Source organism: Rana temporaria, chromosome 9 (assembly GCF_905171775.1).
Source record: "Rana temporaria chromosome 9, aRanTem1.1, whole genome shotgun sequence".
In the NCBI taxonomy this organism is placed as follows: domain Eukaryota; kingdom Metazoa; phylum Chordata; class Amphibia; order Anura; family Ranidae; genus Rana; species Rana temporaria.
The window spans coordinates 44,075,896-44,095,683 of NC_053497.1; the positions used below are offsets into that span (position 1 = coordinate 44,075,896).

General features: G+C 42.1%; 1 protein-coding gene across 2 annotated transcripts in view; it reads right to left on the reverse strand.

The window, feature by feature from the left end:
• Nucleotides 1-14,766: 14,766 nt before the first annotated feature.
• Nucleotides 14,767-19,788, reverse strand: part of ECH1 (enoyl-CoA hydratase 1) — a 50,019-nt gene continuing 44,997 nt past the window's right edge. For both annotated transcript variants that reach the window (XM_040323322.1, XM_040323323.1), the window contains exons 9-10: nt 15,121-15,271; nt 14,767-15,035 (exon numbers count right to left, since the gene is read on the reverse strand). In XM_040323322.1, coding sequence (XP_040179256.1) covers nt 14,931-15,035; nt 15,121-15,271 — 256 coding nt within the window. In that variant the 3' untranslated portion in view covers nt 14,767-14,930. The remainder of the gene's footprint in view (nt 15,036-15,120; nt 15,272-19,788) is intronic.

Genomic DNA, 19,788 nt, shown 5'->3' on the forward strand with positions numbered 1-19,788 from the left:
GCTTTAATATCACCTTAAATCTCAGTTCTGATAAATGACCTGCTCTCTTTGTTGACCATCTGATGACAGAGTCATTGATTACACTTTCAACACGTCATTCTCTAACAGTAAGTTGTACGGTGTGTGATAGATGGAGACAAGAGATAAGGAGCAGTTCCCTTTGACCACAGAGTAATTAAATCGACTTAGGTGTGTTACATAGGGCAGGGCTGTTATATAAGTTATTATTAACTAGTCTTATCAGCTGGGAGAGGCCAGAAAATCCCCACAATAAAGGGACCCAGCAGTGAGGTACATAAGGCAAAAATTAATGAATGACATTTACTGTGTGACAGAACTGTACCATAACGTACCATCTTCATAGTGAACGTGGTGACTACACGTAAGCTGTCACCTTCCGGTGGAGTTTTCTATTTGCCACGTCACACTTGAGATCCTGTCACTGGTGACAACTGAAGAAAAAAAAAACAGAAAAAAAAAAAAAAAAAACAGCGCATTCAGTAAAGGAGCTTTTGAGCAGAAAAAAACCCAGCATGGTGCACGCAAATGCGTCTTAACACAAAAAAAAAAAAAATATATATATATATATATATATATATATATATATATGTGTACGAGGCATTCAGGTTTCTTGTCTGGAAATCAGGCAAGAATCTCGACGAGAAAAAAAGAGAACCTGCTCTCTTTTTTCTCGTCGAGATTCTCGTTTGCCTGTTTCCAGACGAGAAACCCGAGTGCGTTTATACTTACCTGTCGCCGTGGAAACCTGCGCATGCTCGAAATGACTTGCGCGGTAGCTTCCACGGCATAGGTAGGATGAAGCAAGATGGCGGCGACGGCCATCATATGCGATGACGTCACGGCGTTCATTCCTTTCAAGAGAACCACGGTTCTTTTGAAATGAAAGTCAGTACACTCCTGCGGCAAGATTTTTTTGCCAAGAATCTCGACAGGTTTTTCCTGACGAGATTCTCGGACGTGTGTACGAGGCCTAACACTTAACTTGAGCATTCATTCCAATGGCCAGAATAAGTTAAAGTGAAAGTTCAGGCAAAATCTAACACTGAGGCGTTGAAAAGCGCCTGTAAACTGCCTCTTCTGCAGCCCCAGTGTGAGAGCCCGAGTGCTTTTACACTGGGGGCGGTGCGCTTGCAGGATGGGAAAAAAAGTCGAAAGCAGCATCTTTGGGGCGGTGCAGGAGCCATACACTGCTCCTTTACCTCCCCAGCCCATTGAAGTGAATGGGCAACGCTGCCGAAGCGCCTGCAAAGCGTTTTGGCAGCAGCACTTTTCGGGCGCTATTAACCCTTTCCTAAAACTAGCGGCACTCTACCGCCAATGCCCCCCCCCCAGTGTAAAAGGGGTCTTACCTTTAACCACTTGCCTCCCGCCCATCGTCAAATGACGGCAGGCGGTGTGACTCTCGTTCTGGGTGGAAGTCATATGACAGCTTCCCAGAACACGTTGCTATGCCACGGCGCGACCCCCATTTCTGTAAAGAGCTGCGGCCGTGGCTCTTTAGCCATGTAATCGGCTGTGTCCAATCACAGGCAGTTAAATGTAAACACAGAGATGCCGGTAATTGGCACTCCTCGCCTCACACTGACAGAGTGAGAGGAGAGGCAATCAGAAGCATCTCCTCGCAGAGGACATCTAGGTATGTAATCAGGGCACAGATTACACTTCTCTTTCACACACTGTGGAGTGCAGTACCCTCACAGGAGTGATCTGCATTCAGAGGGTATTTGACAGGCGGCGAGGAGGTGTTATAATGCACCCAGAAATTGTCTGCAGTGCACCTGGTTGTGGCTTGGCCTCATTAAAATCAATGGGTGAGTTTGACAGGCAGTACCACCTGTAAAACTCTGCACCCCAAGTGGTATCTGTACAGCCCCGTCCAGCTTTATTGGACCAGTTGGGGAGCGGCGTAACCGTGGTTCAGCCGACCGTTTTTACCACCCTACTGGCTGCCTGTAAACATGTGCAGAATGAAAACATTTGTTTCCTTATTTACATAAATTTGTTTCATTAAATTTGTTTTTGCCCTGGTTCACACTGGGTACGATTTGGAACGATTTGAGATGCGATTTGACATGTCAAATCGCATCTCAAATCGGCGGCAATTGTCGGCAATGGCACTGTCCTAATCAGTGCGACACCGGATCTGCGATTTCAAAAAGTAGTTCCTGTACTACTTTTTGCGATTTCGGGCCGCGATTTACATTAAATTGCGGCCGAAATCGCGGCAAAATCGCAGCCGCGAAATCGCGGTAAAAATCGCAGTAATTTTTACCGCGATTTTGAATTCGCAGCAGTGTGAACCTAGGCTCAGGAATTCATTTAGTTTATTCATATTCGAATCGATTCAATTTCCATTGGAAATCAAATTTATTCTTTTAGAATTTTGGACGATGGTTATGTTTTTTATTGCATTCTATTCTATTGTTTTTTCTATTCTATTTTTTTCTTTTCTATTCTGTTCTTTTCTATTCTATTCAAATGTATTCTATTCAAACTTCGAAAAATGGTTATGTTGTTATATTCTTTCTATCTTATTCCATTATTTTCTGTTGTTTATTCTATACTTTTCTATTTTCTATTCTATTTAAATCTATTCTATTCAAATTCTAAATTTCAGAAGATGGGTATCCTATTCTATTCCTTTATTTTCTGTTCTGTTTTATTTTGTTCTGTTTTACTAAAAAAAATTATTGTGTATTCCGTCAATTTTCTTTCTTTTTTTTTTTTTTTTTTTTTTTTTTTTTTTTTTTTTTTTTTTTCCACCTCAGACATAACCATTTACGGAGGAAGGTCGCGAGTTTAACCCGCCTTTCATTTGCCCGCCATATCTCCTTCCTGGTTTCGCATCATATGTGGAATTTTTTTTTTTTTTTTTTTTTTTTTTTTTTTACTTCTATCGTGTGTATTTTATCATGTTTTTAAACATTTTACCTTTAATTCTTGTCACTCTTATCCCTCCGTTTTCCACCTCCCCCCCACCCCATCCCCTGGGACTCCAGTTGCCTCTCTGACTTCTTTTTTTTTTTTTTTTTTTTTTTTAAGTCCGAAGATATTTTATCGGGTAATATGGCCTATGCACCCATAAGCTCCGCGAATGTCATGGAATTTTTAAACTCCATCCACTTAGACCATATCTTTTCAAATTCCTCTAAACTATCTGAATCACTTAGCCTTAGAAATTCTAAGTTTTGAATATAATTCATTTTGTTGCACCATTCTTTAATGGGAGGACTTTCCCTTTCTTGCCAATGACTGGCTATCATATTTTTAGCTGCCGTTAACATGTGGGGTAAGAGACTTTTCTGGTATTGTTTCGTGGGTAATCTTATCCTCTGATGCAAACATCCCCAGGGGTCATCTGGAATCTCTATATTCGTAATTTCCGTAATTAATTGTCTAATTCTTCTCCAATACACTTTGATCTTTGGACACTGCCACCATATATGGGCCATGTTTCCGATCTGCCCACATCCGCGCCAGCACATCTCTGAGGCTTCTTTCTTATATTTGTGGGCCTTATCTGGTGTGATGTACCATCGGATTAGGCATTTATAGTTTAACTCAGTTGTTTTACTATTTACTGATGTGGTGTGCACTCTTCTCCATATTTGTTTTAATTCTTGAATATTTAACGAATATCCCAATTCCTCCTCCCACTTTTTAATACATGGTGGAGTGTCCAAACAATCAACTTCTATGAAATTCTTATAGATCTTGGAGATAACTCCTTTCCCTGTTTGTCCTTGACTAATTCTCTCGAGTGGGCGTAAGTTTTCTGCTGATCTATGCGGCTGTGGGAGAGCCTCAAAAAAATGTTTTAACTGGGCATACCGCCATTCGTTTATCTCTATTATCTCTCCTTTTTCCTTCAATTCTTCATAGGTATTTAATTTGTCTCTCGTCATGACGTCCTTCAGCTGAGCATTCTTTTTTTTTATCCAATTACCGGATATCTTTTCTAACCCCGGTGTAAAATAATATGAATCTTTTATTGGCATTAGTGGAGAATTAAAATCCCATTTTTCCCTCTTGTGAACTTTATCCCATATTTTTATAGCATGACGAGTGATGCTATGTGATTGTCTACCTAACTCCCTATATTTATCTGGGATCCAGATGATGCTCCCTAAAAGGGCATTGCTCATCTGAAATTCCATGCTTACCCACCTTTTTTGTTTAGTGTCCCTAATCCAATCCATCACTCTTGTGAGAATTACTGCTTCGTAGTAACCTCTTATATCTGGTGCTCCCCATCCCCCTTGTGTCTTATTTTTTTTCAGCGTTGCCCAACTAATACGAGCTTTTTTACCCTGCCAAACAAAATTTAATAAGATCGTTTGTAAAGTCTTAAAGTACTTCTGGGGTAGAGCGATCGGTAGCATCTGTATCTTATACATGATTTTGGGCAGGATCACCATCTTAAAAATATTCATTCTCCCACCCCAGGATATCTGTCCTGTAGTGAGTCTACTAAGTTCTGTTTTGATATCTTCCAACATAGAAACAAAATTTACTTTATATATCCTCTCTTTAGAGATTGCTATTTTTACCCCTAAATATTTTATTTCTTTTTTCCCCCACACAAAAGGGAACTCTTTTTGGTAAGCTATTTGGTCTTTCTTAACTATGTTAATACATAAGGTTTCGGACTTGAATGGATTCATTTTGTAGTTGGAGAGCTCTCCATATTGTTTCAATAGTTTTATTAAATTTGGTAACGTTGTTCTCGGGGATGTTAAGTAGAACAAGATATCATCCGCATATGCCGCAAGTTTATGTTCCTCCCGTCCGACTTCTATGCCCTTAATATCAGGATTCTTCCTTATTTTCCTTAACAATGGTTCTAATGCTAGGATAAATAATAATGGGGAAAGGGGGCAACCCTGTCTTGTACCGTTGTGTAGTTCAAAGTCTCCTGAAAGGGTCCCGTTAATTTTTACTCTTGCCCTGGGTTTATTATATAATACCTTAATCCAGGACATCATCTTTTGGCCTAATCCAATTCTTTCTAAAGTCTTATATATGAAGCTCCAGTCTACTCGATCAAACGCTTTTTCCGCATCTACTGATAAGAGTAGACCTGGAGCTCCACTATCGCTGATTTTCTGAATGGCTAGCAGTGTTCTGATCCCATTATCTCTCCCCTCCCGTCCTGGTACAAAACCAACCTGGTCGGGGTGGATCAGATCCTTCATCATTCCCTTCATCCGCTCTGCTATTATTTTAGAAAAAATCTTGGTATCGCAGTTCAAAAGAGAGATCGGTCTATAATTCGAGCAAAGTGTACTATCCTTCCCCTCTTTCAAAATTAAAGTAATGGTAGCTTCAATGGCTTCTTTACCCATGTTCCACTTCTCGCCTAGGCCATTCATATACGAGCACATTTTCGGGGCCAAAATATCTATAAACTTTTTATAATAAAGAACAGTTAGGCCATCCGGTCCTGGACTTTTACCGTTTGGGGCATTTTTGATTGTTTCTCTAATTTCATTTTCTGAGATCGGGGCTTCGAGCTTATTAAAATTCTCCTCTGATATTACCTCCCATTCTATTTCCTTTAAAAATGTGTATATATTTTTTTCCCTTAATCCTAGTTCTTCCATTGTCTCCTGATTCTTGATTGAATATAGTTTTTCATAATATTCTTTAAAACTCTCTAGTATTTCACTGGTTTTGTGAACTACTTCCCCTCGACTTGTTTGTATTTTCTCTATATAGTTTAGGCTTTTTTTTTTTTTTAATAAATTTGCTAAGTGTTTCCCTGGTTTATTGTCCCAGAGATACCTCTCTTTCTTCACTTGATTAAACGTACTTCTTGTTTCTTGTTCTATTTGCTCTCTTAACTCCTCTCTTTTGATATTTAAATTTAATAAAATTTCTTTAGTTCTTTCATGTTTATGTTGTTGTTCTAGCTTATGAATTTCTTTTATGAGTGTTGTTCTGATATCCTTATCCTTCCTTTTTTTTTCCGCCCCCATCTTGATTAATACTCCGCGCATAAACGCCTTGTGAGTCTCCCAGACTATGGCTTCCGAGACATCTCCTGTTAAGTTTATTTCGAAAAACTCCTCCAGTTCTGTTTTTAATCTAATTTCTATTTCTTTATCATGCAGGAGTTCTTCATTGAGCCTCCACTTCCTATTATTTTCCTGTCTCTCCCCTATTTTTAGTTGCAGTGAGACTGGCGCGTGGTCAGAGAAGGTTACTATTCCTATGCTAGAGTTATTTATTTTTTCTAAATACCTATGCTCCACTAAAAAAAAATCGATCCTTGAGTAGGTCTCGTGTACAGGGGAGCGGAATGTATAATCCCGCTGTTTGTTATGTTGTATCCTCCATACATCTACTAATTGAGACTGATGGAGTTTTTTTTTCAATTTGTTTCTCCAGGCCATTCCAGTCCCCTGTGCACGAGACGTACTATCCGTATCCGGATCCATATGGAAATTAAAGTCCCCTCCTATTATAGCTATTCCCCGTTTGAACTCCATAAAATCTGTTATCATTTTTATTACATAGCGGATGGGGTTCTTATTTGGGCAGTATATATTTGCAAATGAGATTTCCGTTCCATTCAATTTTCCTCTAAGGAACAAATATCTACCCTCTGGATCTACCTTTTTATCCTCTACTATAAACTTGATCTCTTTGGCAAAGCCTATAGCGACCCCTTTCGCTCGACTTATTGGAGAGTCCCCAAAATACCATAACGGGTGAAATTGCGTCATATTTTTGCGGTTTGTCTCTACGGTGAGATGAGTCTCCTGTAGCATAATCACATCACTCTTTAATAAGCTAAGCTCCTTCATTACATTTGCGCGCTTTATGGGTGCATTTAGGCCCCTGACATTATAAGATATTATGTTTATCATAGGCATTTTTTTATGAGTATCCTTCTAAATATATTAGCGGCCTTCTGGAGTCCCCCCTTCCTTTCTACTATTCCCTCCCCCTCCCTATCTTCTCTACCCCCCTCTATCTCCTTCCCACCCCCCCTACCCCCCCTCCCTTCCCTCTCCCCTATCCCTTGGAGGAAATACTGGCCTCTCTGAGGCCCTTGGCTGTGGCCCTCCTTTCCTTTTCCCGGCCCCCAGCTCATCCTCCTTGAGGTTGAGCTCTGATAGGATACAGAGATCGAGTGATCTGTCCACCCGTATTCACCCCATCCAGCTCTATCCCCCCCCGAATCTCCCCTCATGTCCGTCCCCCCACCTTTCTCATCACTAACCGGGTGCAATATTCTTTCATCCCCTCATTTTTTTTTTTTTTTTTTTTTTCTTTTTACAATTTCTTTGTCCCTTTCCTCCCTCTAGTTCATTTCTCTCTTTTACCAACCTCCCACTTCTCTTATATACCTCCCCCTCTTTCGGTCTCTCTACCATTTCTTTCTTCCCGGTGGTCTTTTCCAAACCGGTTGCCAAGCCTGAGCTTCTTCTGGACTATCTGTTTGCTCTAATCTCTCCCACCATCCTGGGATCTCGATTAGGTCTATGTCCAGTCTTCTACAGAAATTTGGGGTCTCCTCTGGGAATCTTAGTGTTGCTGCGCGGCCATCTTTGCGGCCTGTCAAACAAGCCGGGAAACCCCATGTGTACTGGATATTTTGTGATTTAAGTACATCCAGTAGTGGTTTTAAAGTTCTTCTCCGAGATAACGTTTCCCCTGATAGATCTGGAAAGACCTGTAAACTAGTCTCTCTATATTTGGGCGGTTGGTTAGCTTTCATATATCTATTTATCAATTCCTTGTCTTGATAGTTATGAAATCTAGCTATAACGTCTCTTGGAACCTCTGCCCCTACTTCTGGTGGTTTTCTAATCCGGTGTATCCTTTCAAACTTGATTTTGTCTGTGACATCTTTTGTACCCAACATATGACCGAAGATCTCGTCCATTTGTTCTTGTAGGTTGTCTTCCCCTGATTGTTCCGGTAGGCCTCTAATCCTTATGTTCTTTCTTCTATTCCTATTCTCCTGGTCCTCCATTTTGTACCTCATGTATCTCTGTTCTCTAGATATTTCTTCCACTTGTTTCTTTAAACCTTTTAATTCTAAACTATGGCAATCCATTCTTTCTTCTACTTCCTCCACTCTTTGCAGCATGTGTTTCATGTCCTCCCTCAGGATATTTATTTCTCCTTTTATAGAGGACTCTAGTCTTAGTTCCATGCTTGCTAGCATCTCTGCTAAGTCCCCTTTCGTTAGTTGTTGCTTTTTTTGTCTAGTTTCCATTTCTCCTTCTTCCTCTAGTTCTTCTCTCAGCAGGCTGGTAGAGTCAGAATTTGTTTTAGTACTCGCTTTATTAATAGGGCTGGCTTTTCCTCCTTCCTGTATTATATATTTTCTTATGGATCCGGGACTTGCGCTTACTCTTGGAATGTTTGCGATCGCTCCTCTCCCTGATCTACCCTTCATCTTTGAGTTCATGGAGAGCGGCTCCCTATATGTGCTCCTTCCTGGGGGACCTGAGGTACAGCCGAGGGAGTGCTTACTTAGCAGGTAGTATTAATGTTGAGCTAAATCAATCCTGGATACGTTCTATATGCTCTAGTTTCACCTCAGAAACTGTCAGGGACGTTTAAAGACACCTGTATGGGACCATATCTTAAATTCCCAGCACCCCTCCAGGGGCCGGGTGGCGTGTTACAGTATAGACGGGACTGTGGAAAATACCACTGATAATATCCGTGGCAGCGTCTCCGAACTGTCGCGGGAAAATACTTTCATGAGCGCAAGATGGGTACCAGACGATCAACCCAACAATTTTATTCCCTCCACCACTCACTGTTAATTAGAGCTGTAACCAGCAAGACCCTCTTTAGCTCTATAGCTATTGTATCAATTGACCACCTGGTATCCGCCTAAATCTACCACTTAACCGCTGCACTGATCTACATCAGTGTATGCTAGTTTAGAACAAGCAGTAACACTTAAACTGACAGTTTTTAAGCGGGGTCAATGTGGCCGAGAAGGTTAATGGTTGATGGTTGTTAATCAAATTGTTAGTAATATTGTTCGTAATATCCTAAAACAGTAGTATAGCAGGTTTTAATTATCACCCCTCATCCAGAAAAAGAGCTAGAAGCAAAAGAAAGTCATAAACAGTACTAGCAGCCTGCAATTATAGTGTTCTGTGATGCTTTCCATCTAGAAAAGATCTCCATGAGTAAGCAGGGTAAAGCTCCAGCTGTCCCAGTGTAGCAGCGTGCATGTTATAGAAATATGGTAGAGGAGGGAAGAAAGATAAGAAATCGCCAGGTATGATGAATAAACCGCAGGTATTCCAGGATCTCCCATAGGGGGGAGAAAATCCGTGCACCTAATCCCTGCTATCCCCAACCCGGCCCTATCATTCCCCTCTCTGCTGCGTTTTTTTTTTTTTTTTTTTGGGGGTCTCAAGTAGGAGGTAAACAGGGTGGACACCTATGTATTCGATTGGGTCAAATAATGTGGGGGGCGGGTAGGAATCGCATATACCTGCGTATAAGAAGTCTTCTGGTTGTTCTATAGTAGGGTCTATGGCGGATCTAAAGCTGCCTAAGGCTGCCTGTGAGATCTATCAGTCAGTCCTTATTAGAGTATTAGAGTAGCAGAGTGTGGCAGCATAACAGTGTGGCAAAACAGTAATAAAACAATGTTCCAGCATTCAGCATTCCAGCAACTTAATACATAGAATGGGGATACAGAGTACCTGAGTCCTGCTTCAGACCTGCTTCATGAGACAGTGTGCTGCACGCTGCACGCTATTAGAGTAGCAGAATATGGCAGCATAACAGTGTGGCAAAACAGTAATAAAGCAATGTTCCAGCATTCAGCATTCCAGCAACTTAATACATAGAAAGGGGATACAGAGTACCTGAGTCCTGCTTCAGACCTGCTTCATGAGACAGTGTGCTGCACGCTGGGATCTTACATGCGGGCGGGCGGGCGGTAAGACGGGCGGTATGACGGGCGGTGTGAAGGGCGGTGTGACGGCGGTATCAGCTGGGACGGATCAAATCCCCTCCATCGCGTCGCATGTCTCCCCCGTGGTGAACGCGGCTGCTGCGGAACATCTCGGGGAGTTCGGGGAGCGGACAAGATCTGGACAGACTGTCGGCACTAGATCTTCATACCGCTGGGTGGTCAGAGCGGTTAGGACACGCTCAGCATGAGCAGCCGCCGCGCGTCCCTCCCTCTCTCGAACTCAGCTCTCCCATCACGCTCCTCCCTCCATCAATTTTCTTTCTATTCAATTTTTTTGTATTATTTTGTATTCTGTTCTGTTTCACTCTATTATATTATTATACTGGATTTTTATAGCGCCAAAAGTTTGCGCAGCACTTTACAACTTGAGGATAGACAGTACAGATACAATTCAATACAGGAGGAATGAGAGGGCCCTGCTCGTTGGATCTTACAATCTAGAAGGGAGGGTCAAGTGATAAAAAAGGCAATAGCTGTGGGGGGATGATCAGATGGAGAAAATTAAAATGCAGTTGTTAGGTGGGGGCCGGATAGGCTACTCTGAAGAGGAGGGTATTCAGGGATCGTCTAAAAGCTAATAGAGTAGGAGATAATTGGACAGGTTGGGGTAAGGAGTTCCATAGGATTTGAGAGGCTCTGGAAAAGTCTTGGAGGTGAGCAAAGGAGGAGGTGACAAGGGAGCTAGAGAGCAAGAGGCCTTTAGGGGAACAAAGAGAACGATTAGGTTGGTATTTTGAGACTAGGCTAGTGATGTAGCTGGGGGCTAAATGGTGGATGGCTTTGTAGGTTGTTGTTAGTATTTTGAATTTACAGTAATTATTTCATTTGTTGGATAAGCAGGAGCCAGTGGAGGGATTGATGGAGAGGAATCTATTCTATTCTTTTATTTTCTATTCTATTCCTTTATTTTCTATTCTATTTTATTCTCTTTGGAAATTTGAATTTGATTCAAAAACAATTTAAATTCAATTAGAAAACTATTCAAATAAAACGTTTGACCAAAATTTTGATTTGTTATTTCGGATTTGTTTAAATTTGTTACTATTGTAATTTGGAAAGCCGGACACATTCAACTTTCCAAATAATGAAAAATTTGTCAGAATTTCAATTCGGAATTAAACGAACCGCAATAGCTGCCTGTCAGAAAGAGCATTATCATAATCTGTGAATGGGGGAGAGAATCATGTGGCTGATTAGACTCCTCTTCATTCACAGTAGCAGGCAGCATAATCATTAAAAGAATGTTTCGCGCAGACCCGTATATAGTTAAATATAAAAGTGTTTGTGCAATCAGATTTTATAGTGTGTGACCAGTTTTAGGTTGTAAAGGCTTGCATATCAACTAAAGGGGGTTGTCTCCAAAAGTTTGATAGAAATTGGTCAGGGTGGTTAAACACACATTGAGTGGCTCCCAGAGCTGTTGATCCATTATTGATTACAATGTTAATGTTTTACTTAAACTTTGTGTACTGTATATACAGGAGGACACTATTTCTAAGGTGAGAGAGGTGTCTGGCAATGTCGTACAATGTTCGAAATAGCATGTTGAGGTTCAGAATACATTTTTTCTTTACTTTTTGGATATACTGTACAGTCAGTAGAGCTTTTAGCAGTTGTGGCCAGTGGAAAAAAATAAAAAATAAATGTATGTATGTTGGCACCACAGCTGATATTTCCATCGGCTGTTGGGTGCTCCTGTCGCCATTGCCAGTAAGGGAACCCGGCCGTGAAGCCTTTCGGCTTCACAGCCGGGTCCCTACTGCGCATGCGCAATGTGAAGCTGTGCTCTCCTATTGACCCGATAGTAGGGGAAGGTTAGACGGAAGTGGGGACAGGGTACCCACTCCCTTCTTCCCCCTGAAAGTTGCCAAATGTGGCACCAAGGGGGGGGGGGGGGGGGGGGGGGGACAGATAAGCGGAAGTTCCACTTTTAAGGCGATACTTGGACCCTATAAAAGGTTCACAGGCAGTCCAACTCCTACAGGATGGCACATTAATACGTGTCATTGCCAGAAGGTTTGCCGTGTCACCCAGCACCGTCTCAAGAGCAGGGAGGAGATTCCAGGAGACAGACAGTTACTCTAGGAGAGCTGGACAGAGCCGTAGAAGGTTCTTAACCCATCAGCAGGACCGGTATCTGCTCCTTTGTACAAGGGGGAACAGGATGAGCACTGCCAGAGCCCTACAAAATGACCTCCAGCAGGCCACTGGTGTGAATGTCTCTGACCAAACAATCAGAAACAGACTTCATGGGGGTGGCCTGGGGGCCCAACGTCCTCTAGTGTGCTCTGTGCTCACTGCCGGACACTGTGGAACTTGATCAACATTTTCCATTGAACACCAGAATTGTCAGGTTCACCACTGATGCCCCATGCTTTTCACAGATGAGAGCAGGTTCACCCTGAGCATATGTAACAGACGTGAAATGGTATGGAGAAGCCGCTGAGAACTTTATGCTGCCTGTAACATCGTTCAGCATGACAGGTTTGGTGGTGGGTCAGTGATGGTCTGGGGAGGCATATCCATGGAGGGACGCACAGACCTCTATAGGCTACACAATGGCGCCCTGACTGCCATTAGGTATTGGAAGGAAATCCTTGGACCCATTGTCAGACCCTACGCTGGTGCAGTGGGTCTTGAGTTCCTCCTGGTGCACGACAATGCCCAGGCTCATGTGTCAAGTGCATGCAGCCAATGCCTGGAGGATGAAGAAATTGATACCATTGAATGGCCCCCACGCTCACCTGACCTAAATCCAAAAGAACAACTCTGTGACATTATGTTTCGGTCCATCCGGTGCCGCCAGGTTGCACCTCAGTCTGTTTAGGAGCTCAGTGATACTCTGGTCCAGATCTGGGAGGAAATACCCCAGGACACCATCTGTCGTCTCATTAGGAGCATGCCCTGATGTTGTCAGGCATGCATACAAGCACTTGGGGGCCATACAAACTACTGAGGACCATTTTGAGCTGTTGCAATGAAATTTCAGCAAAACTGGACTAGCTTGCTGCATAATTTTTTCACTTTGATTTTCGGGGTGTCTTTGAATTCAGCCCTCTGTGGGTGAATAATTTTCATTTCCATCAAATGATGTGCCATCCTTTCATTCCTAACACATTACCCAGTTCATATCAGTATAGATATCCAGCATGACATTTTTGCCCCTTGAGATCTGATGTTTTCAAAGTGTTCTTTTTTTTTTTTGAGGAGTGTATTTGTGATTATATATATATATATATATATATATATATATATATATATATATATATTATATATATATCCCCCCCAACATGTTCAAATAATTTTTATTTAGTTCTCTGTGTGTCACAAAGGATTTATTGAGTTTTGCAAGCAACTTACATGGGCATAAAAACAGATAAGGACTCTAATCTGGAAAATTCACAAAATATATATGTATATATTATATATAGCTCTTGGACAAGGGACATTTAGTTCCTCATTGACAAGACCAACAAATGTCACTGTATAAATTGTACAAGGAAGTTGGCGAGCAGATAACTCGTTAGGGTGAGGTTGACAAGGTGGTGGAAGAAGGAAACAAGAGTGAGAAAAAGAGGAGGAGGAAAATTGTGAACAACAGAAAGAGAAGGAAATCTGTGTTAGTGCAGAGAGAAGGGAGGAAGGGGGTAGGCGAGGGAGATCCTGTCCAAACAATAACAGTACCGTCTAGCTCTATGTGGTCAAGCACAGCAAAAGGAGGAAACAATCAAAATGTGGGCGGGTGCTATAGTCCAACCATGGACCCCAAACTACCTTCAAATATTTTGTATGGGTATAGGGGAATATGGAGGTTAGCTTCACAAGTATTATTGTCCCCATGAGCCTTCATTTGACCCTGGCAAAGTTTATTGATTGTTGTCTCCAGAAATCCTAGCAGATTTTTCTGATGTTAATCAAGGTGCAGTACAGGCTTATGTAATTGGGCTTTACATTGGTCATGGGTGAGGTTAGTATGTAAAACCAGCTGAAGTATATTATAAACTTATATCCAAAGTGGCACGAATACCAGATTTGCAGGAGAGTACAGTGGTCATTGCAACCCTGAAAGCAAATCAGGGAGGCATTAGGGACAAATCTGGATCAGGGTCAGAGATCATGTACCAAAGTGAAACTTATAAGCATTTTCTTAGACTAGAATATTGGACTAGAATATTGAGCGAGCATTTGTCATATGTCTGTCCATTCTGTATGGTCAAGAGTGGTGCTCAGATCCTTTTCCACTTGTCCATATAAGGGAGTCTACTGATGCCAAAAGAGTCCAAAACCGATGTACAGTATAAAAAAGTGACAAACACAAACAACCTTTTTTCCCCCCATTTAATCTCTTTCTGCATTAGACAGTGGACTTGATCAATCCAAGTAATTTGAGTAAAAAAAACAACAAAAAAAAAAAGTTTATAACTTGAACAGACATAATTCACACTGAATTTTTTATAACTAGTAGCAAAAACAATCATAATTTGTTCCAAAGTTTTCAAGAAACCTTTGAAATTATGTATTATCGGAGACATATCAAATCTGAATACGTGAAAAGATGCCCGTCTAAATGGACAATTGTTCGTTTCTTTACCAACAGAGCCTTCCATATAAATGCAACAGACACACATGGCTGATCACTGAATTAATACATTTAGTTTTGAACAGGAAAGGCGGAAGAGACATTTTTAAAGGCTAAAGAAAGTGTCTGTTGCACATTAACCACTCATATTACTTCTCATTTTCTCATCTGCACTACATAAAAATTGATTACTTAGCTCATGTTTTTTTTTTTTTCATTCCTGTCACTCCAGGTGCTTTTTGAAAGGACAATTTTTAAACTTCAGCTTTTTGGTGCAAATATATTAAATCATGACTGACTGTTGTTCCAATCATAGGGGTCCATCGGACGATTATTACAGTTTTAGTCGGCAGTAATGGGCTTCCATTACAGTTTGGAAAAAGTAACGTCTTTTGGGCTCTTCTTTTGTAAGACAGCCTGTGCAGACTTCAAGATGTCCTCAGTCTGCAGCATGCTCATGTTCCAGTTAGCCTATGATAGAGAGAAAAACACATCATGTTGGTGGGTCTGATAAAAGAATCGCCCCAGGGAGTTTTATCCTGAGATTAGTACTCACCATGTAATCCAAACTCTCCTGCACCGAGTGATCTCGAGAATATATAAGGTTGATTTTGGTTCCCTGAACAGCCACGGGGCTCCTGCTGGCAATCTCGGAGGCCAGATCAAAGGAAGCAAGCATGAGGGAAGATTTATCAGGAAACACACGGCTTGAGGAGAGGGAAAGAGAAGAGCAAAATCAGTTGCAACTTGTGGACTACGGGCCAAATGCAGCTCCTATAGAGCTTTACCAACTGCCCTTAAAATGTAACACATTTTTTGGATAAAGTAAGGGAGAGTTATAACCCATGTCAGTTTGTATTGCCACCTGTGTCCCATAGAGGAAATTTGAGAAAGTGAGAGAATCCTGGGATGTCACCAGGATCACCAGAATTAGTGTCCCCGTTGGAAAATTTCCCCTATATTACTGTTCTGATGTCAACCCAAAATGTGGGATTTTCTTTTACTTTCAATGATATGGTAAACAGGACAATTAGAGAGGTTGAATCTCCCTGAGGCAGACGCCAATGAAAGCTGACAGGGGTTCTAATCCTTCTCCGCTCTCCAAAACTAAAAAAAATATTGAATATTCATTCCTACAGTGACTCTGCAATTTATGGTAGTGCTAAAAAGATCTGCACTGAAAGAAGATTGGAGGAAGTCATTCCTGAGTTCTGAGAATTCTAGCTGTCTGGTTGTCTGTAATTTAGATTTTTTTCTCAGCCACTGACCTGCTAGATCTACACAGATGTTCCCAGTTACTGACTCAGGGAGTGATAGAAGGCCTGCAGAACTTACATTTTCTAAAGATATATCTGTAAAAAATGCTCTTTATAGGACTTTGAAGGCAACTTCTAACCAAAAAATAAGTGATATTTCTGATTGCTCACCAGTGCCACCAATGAGTGCCAATCAGTGAAGGAGAAAAACGTACATATTTACAAAATTTTATAAAAAAAAACAAAGAAAAAATATTTGTTTTTAAAATTTCTGGTCTTTTTCTATTAGTTTAGCAAAAAATTAAAACCGCAGAGGTGATCAAATACCACCAAAAGAAAGCTCTATTTGTGGGAACAAAATGATAAAAAATTTGTTTGGGTACAGTGTAGCATGAAAATTGGCCTGGGCAAGAAGGTGCAAAAGTGCCTGGTATTGAAGTGGTTAAATAGGAGTCATTACGCACCTGCCATCCATTTAAAGGGCCTCCGAATAAGGCCCCTTTCACATATGCAGACCGTATGTCTGCTTTTTTTATCCATCCGTGTACGGATGAAAAAGGGACATACATTGGAGAGCGGAGAAAAGACTGGGCGTTTCCTGCACAGTGTGCGGGGACCGCCCTGTCATCCGCCGTCTCAGCGGGGATCAACGGAGTGATCCCCGCTGAGCAAGCAGGGGTCCACGGGGCGATTCATTACTGATCCGCCCCCGTGTGAAAGGGCCCTAACCCCAAATAAAGATCAACTGTTCTAGTAGGCCTTTTCTGACATTTTCTTAGTTGCATCCTACAGCAAAAGCCATGGTCCGCAGAGAGCTTCCAAAGCATCAGAGGAATATAATTGTTAAAGGGTATTAGTCAGGAGAAGGGTACAAAAGAATTTCCAAGGCATTAGATAAAACATGGAACACAGTAAAGACAGTCATCATCAAGTGGCTAAAAAAGGAGCTGCAGGAACTGGCTGTGTGGTACATGTCAGAACCATCCCCTGTATTCTTTATATGTCTGGGCTATGGGGTAGAGTGGCAAGATGGAAGCCTTTTCTTATGAAGAAAAACATCCAAGCCCGGCTAAATTTTGCAAAAACACATCTGAAGTCTCCCAAAAGCATGTGGGAAAGTGTGTATGGTCTGATACAACCAAGGATGAATTGTTTGGCCATAATTCCAAGAGAGATGTTTGGTGCAAAAACTCTGCACATCACCAAAAGAACACCATACCCACAGTGAAGCATGGTGGTGGCAGCATCATGCTTTGGCGCTGTTTTTCTTCAGCTGGAACAGGGACCTTAGTCAAGGTAGACGGAATTATGAACAGTTCCAAATATCAGTCAATATTGGCACCAAACCTTCAGGCTTTTGCTAGAAAGCTGAATATGAAGAGGAACTTCATCTTTCAGCATGACAACGACCCAAAGCATACATCCAAATCAACAAAGAAATGGCTTCACCAGAAGATTAAAGTTTTGGAATGGCCCAGCCAGAGCCCAGACCTGAATCCCATTGAAAATCTGTGGAGTGATTTGAAGAGGGCTGTGCACAGGAGATCCCCTCGCAATCTGACAGATTTGGAATGTTTTGGGCAAATATTGCCATGTCAAGATGTGCCATGCTGATAGACTCATACCCAAAAAGAGTGCTGTAATAAAATCAAAAGGTGCTTCAACAAAGTATTAGTTTAATGGTGTGCACACTTATGCAACCATATGATTTTATTGTTTTGATTTTTTCCTTCCTTCCACCTAAAAGATATCAGTTTGTTGTACAGTTTATAGGTCACATTAAATGTGGAAAAAGCTCAGAATTTATATTTTTCTCATGTTTTTATTGTCTGCCTGCTATGTGATCTACTGGGTTGTAAGTGTAAAATGTAGCTGTTCTAATGATTACATGCATTTTATATATGAGGATTAATTGTGATGATGCTCTTTGCATATTTTATAGTTTCTGTTCTGTACTTTCTTAGTTTCCTTGAAGAAAAGAATCCCTAGAAACACTTGGAATACCAGAAATGTGCATTCAAACCATATTATGATCAAATATATGTTAAGACAATTTTTCATACTATTTTGAATGTATTAAATGATGTGATAAATAACATTTGTGTAGCGCCCCCTTTACTTTCAGTAAGGGCACTACGCTAAAGTTAGTAGGAGGATGAGAGAGGTAAGTAGCTCCCATTCTAAATTTTGTTAAATTTGTCTGTCGCCAAATCCTGGATTGTCCTGTGGGTCAGTCTGTGCGTCCAGAGATATGGTCTCATCTCTGGACGGCAGATGGCGCCAGAGGGATCCAGGCGGAGCCGCTTCTTCCCAGCAGCCAATGAGAGGAGTTGAGCCTCGCTGTGCATGCTGGGAGGGGGTATTTCTGTGGAGTAGGCCGTTCTGGGTTCTTCGCCAGTTCCTGGTTCCAGGTGCGGCACCCACCTTTAGGGTGTGCGCACATCGCAGGCCCCACCACTATGGCCTACCTGGCCTGGGGTCGTGCGCCACGCAGAGTTCCAGACTCTGGGCCCTCCTGGCCTGGAGTCACTGATGCCACGGAGGGGCCCCAGTGACTGACTGGGTCCCCACTTCTACTGAGGAGATCCCAGGCTGTATGCCGTTCGGTGGGGGATCGGCTTGAGGAGAACCCAGAGGCAGGTTATCCAAAAGGGCTTGAACGAACCATCGGGGATCTGGTGACCGGACATTGACAGGTACACTTGCACTGTCAACCGGAGACCCTGGCGTGATCTATTGGGAGGATTCGCTCTGCTGTTCACATTGTCAGCATTGGGCCTGTGGCAGAGGTTTCATCTGGCATCCTAATCTAATCAGAGCCAAGTCGGTGACAGAGACTTGTTCCTCCCAGCAATCTTAAAGTGACGCTCCGGCTGCCAGGCCTGTGGCAGAGGTCTGTCCGGGGGCACTTCACCCATTCTGGCTAGAGTGGCGACGAACTGTACTACTATAGAAAGCAGGATTGCTTTCCTTCTATCCAAAGCCTGATACCGCAAAGTTCCTCTACTTCATCAACCTTTCATGTCTACCTCAAGTTGATGTTGGTCGTGTTGGGCCAGGAAATAAAGCATTCAGAAAACCTCATCTACGAATTAGACATTCACTTATTGCTCTACTCACTACCTTCACCCCTAGACAACACATAGAGGTAACTTAATACGCCGATCCCAAAACAATCAGCGGCTCCTGAGGGGGTAGCGCTACATTTGTATTTTTTTTTTTTACATCATCACGTAGTTGCAATGCCTGTAAAGTCCTGATCAGCAAATAAATCGCTGATCTGGGCCATAAAACTCTTGCATAGCTGTAATAAAAAGAGCAGAGGAATCGCCCACGCTCGACAGAGTTAAAAAGGACTCAGATGATAAGAATTACTATAGGAGCAGAGGGCAATATGATTCCAGATTGCAGATGTTAGCACTATCAGGAGGCAGGCTGCAAAACCCTGGAGCTGTTTGTAGTGTGAGCTGTGGGCACCAGTGGGACTGTCCAGCTCAGAGTCCAAATTCAGACATGTGGCAAACTTAGGGCACAGGGTACACAGAAAGGCGTCAGATACTAACAAAATCTAGAGAGCTGGTAGCAGTCACTGTAGGTCAGCAGCAGGAAGGGATCGAAGATCTAGGTTCGACAAGGTTCTTTGCAAGCAGCAAGAACAGCGGGAGGATGCTTCCTCGATGCAGAATGAGAGTGCGACACTCCACCCAGCAGGTGATGTCAGCACTAATTTGCACACTGGTTACTCCCTCAGCTGTGGAAATTGGCATAAAACAGTGAATTTTTAAAAGGCAGACAGCTTCCTAGGTTCCTGAGGTAGCGCCCAATGCTCAGCACAACTGCTTACTACATCATTACATACAGTGCCTTGCAAAAGTATTCACCCCCTTGGCTTTTTAAGCATTTTGTTACATTACAGCCTTTAGTTCAATGTTTTTTTAATCTGAATTATATGTGAGGGATCAGAACAC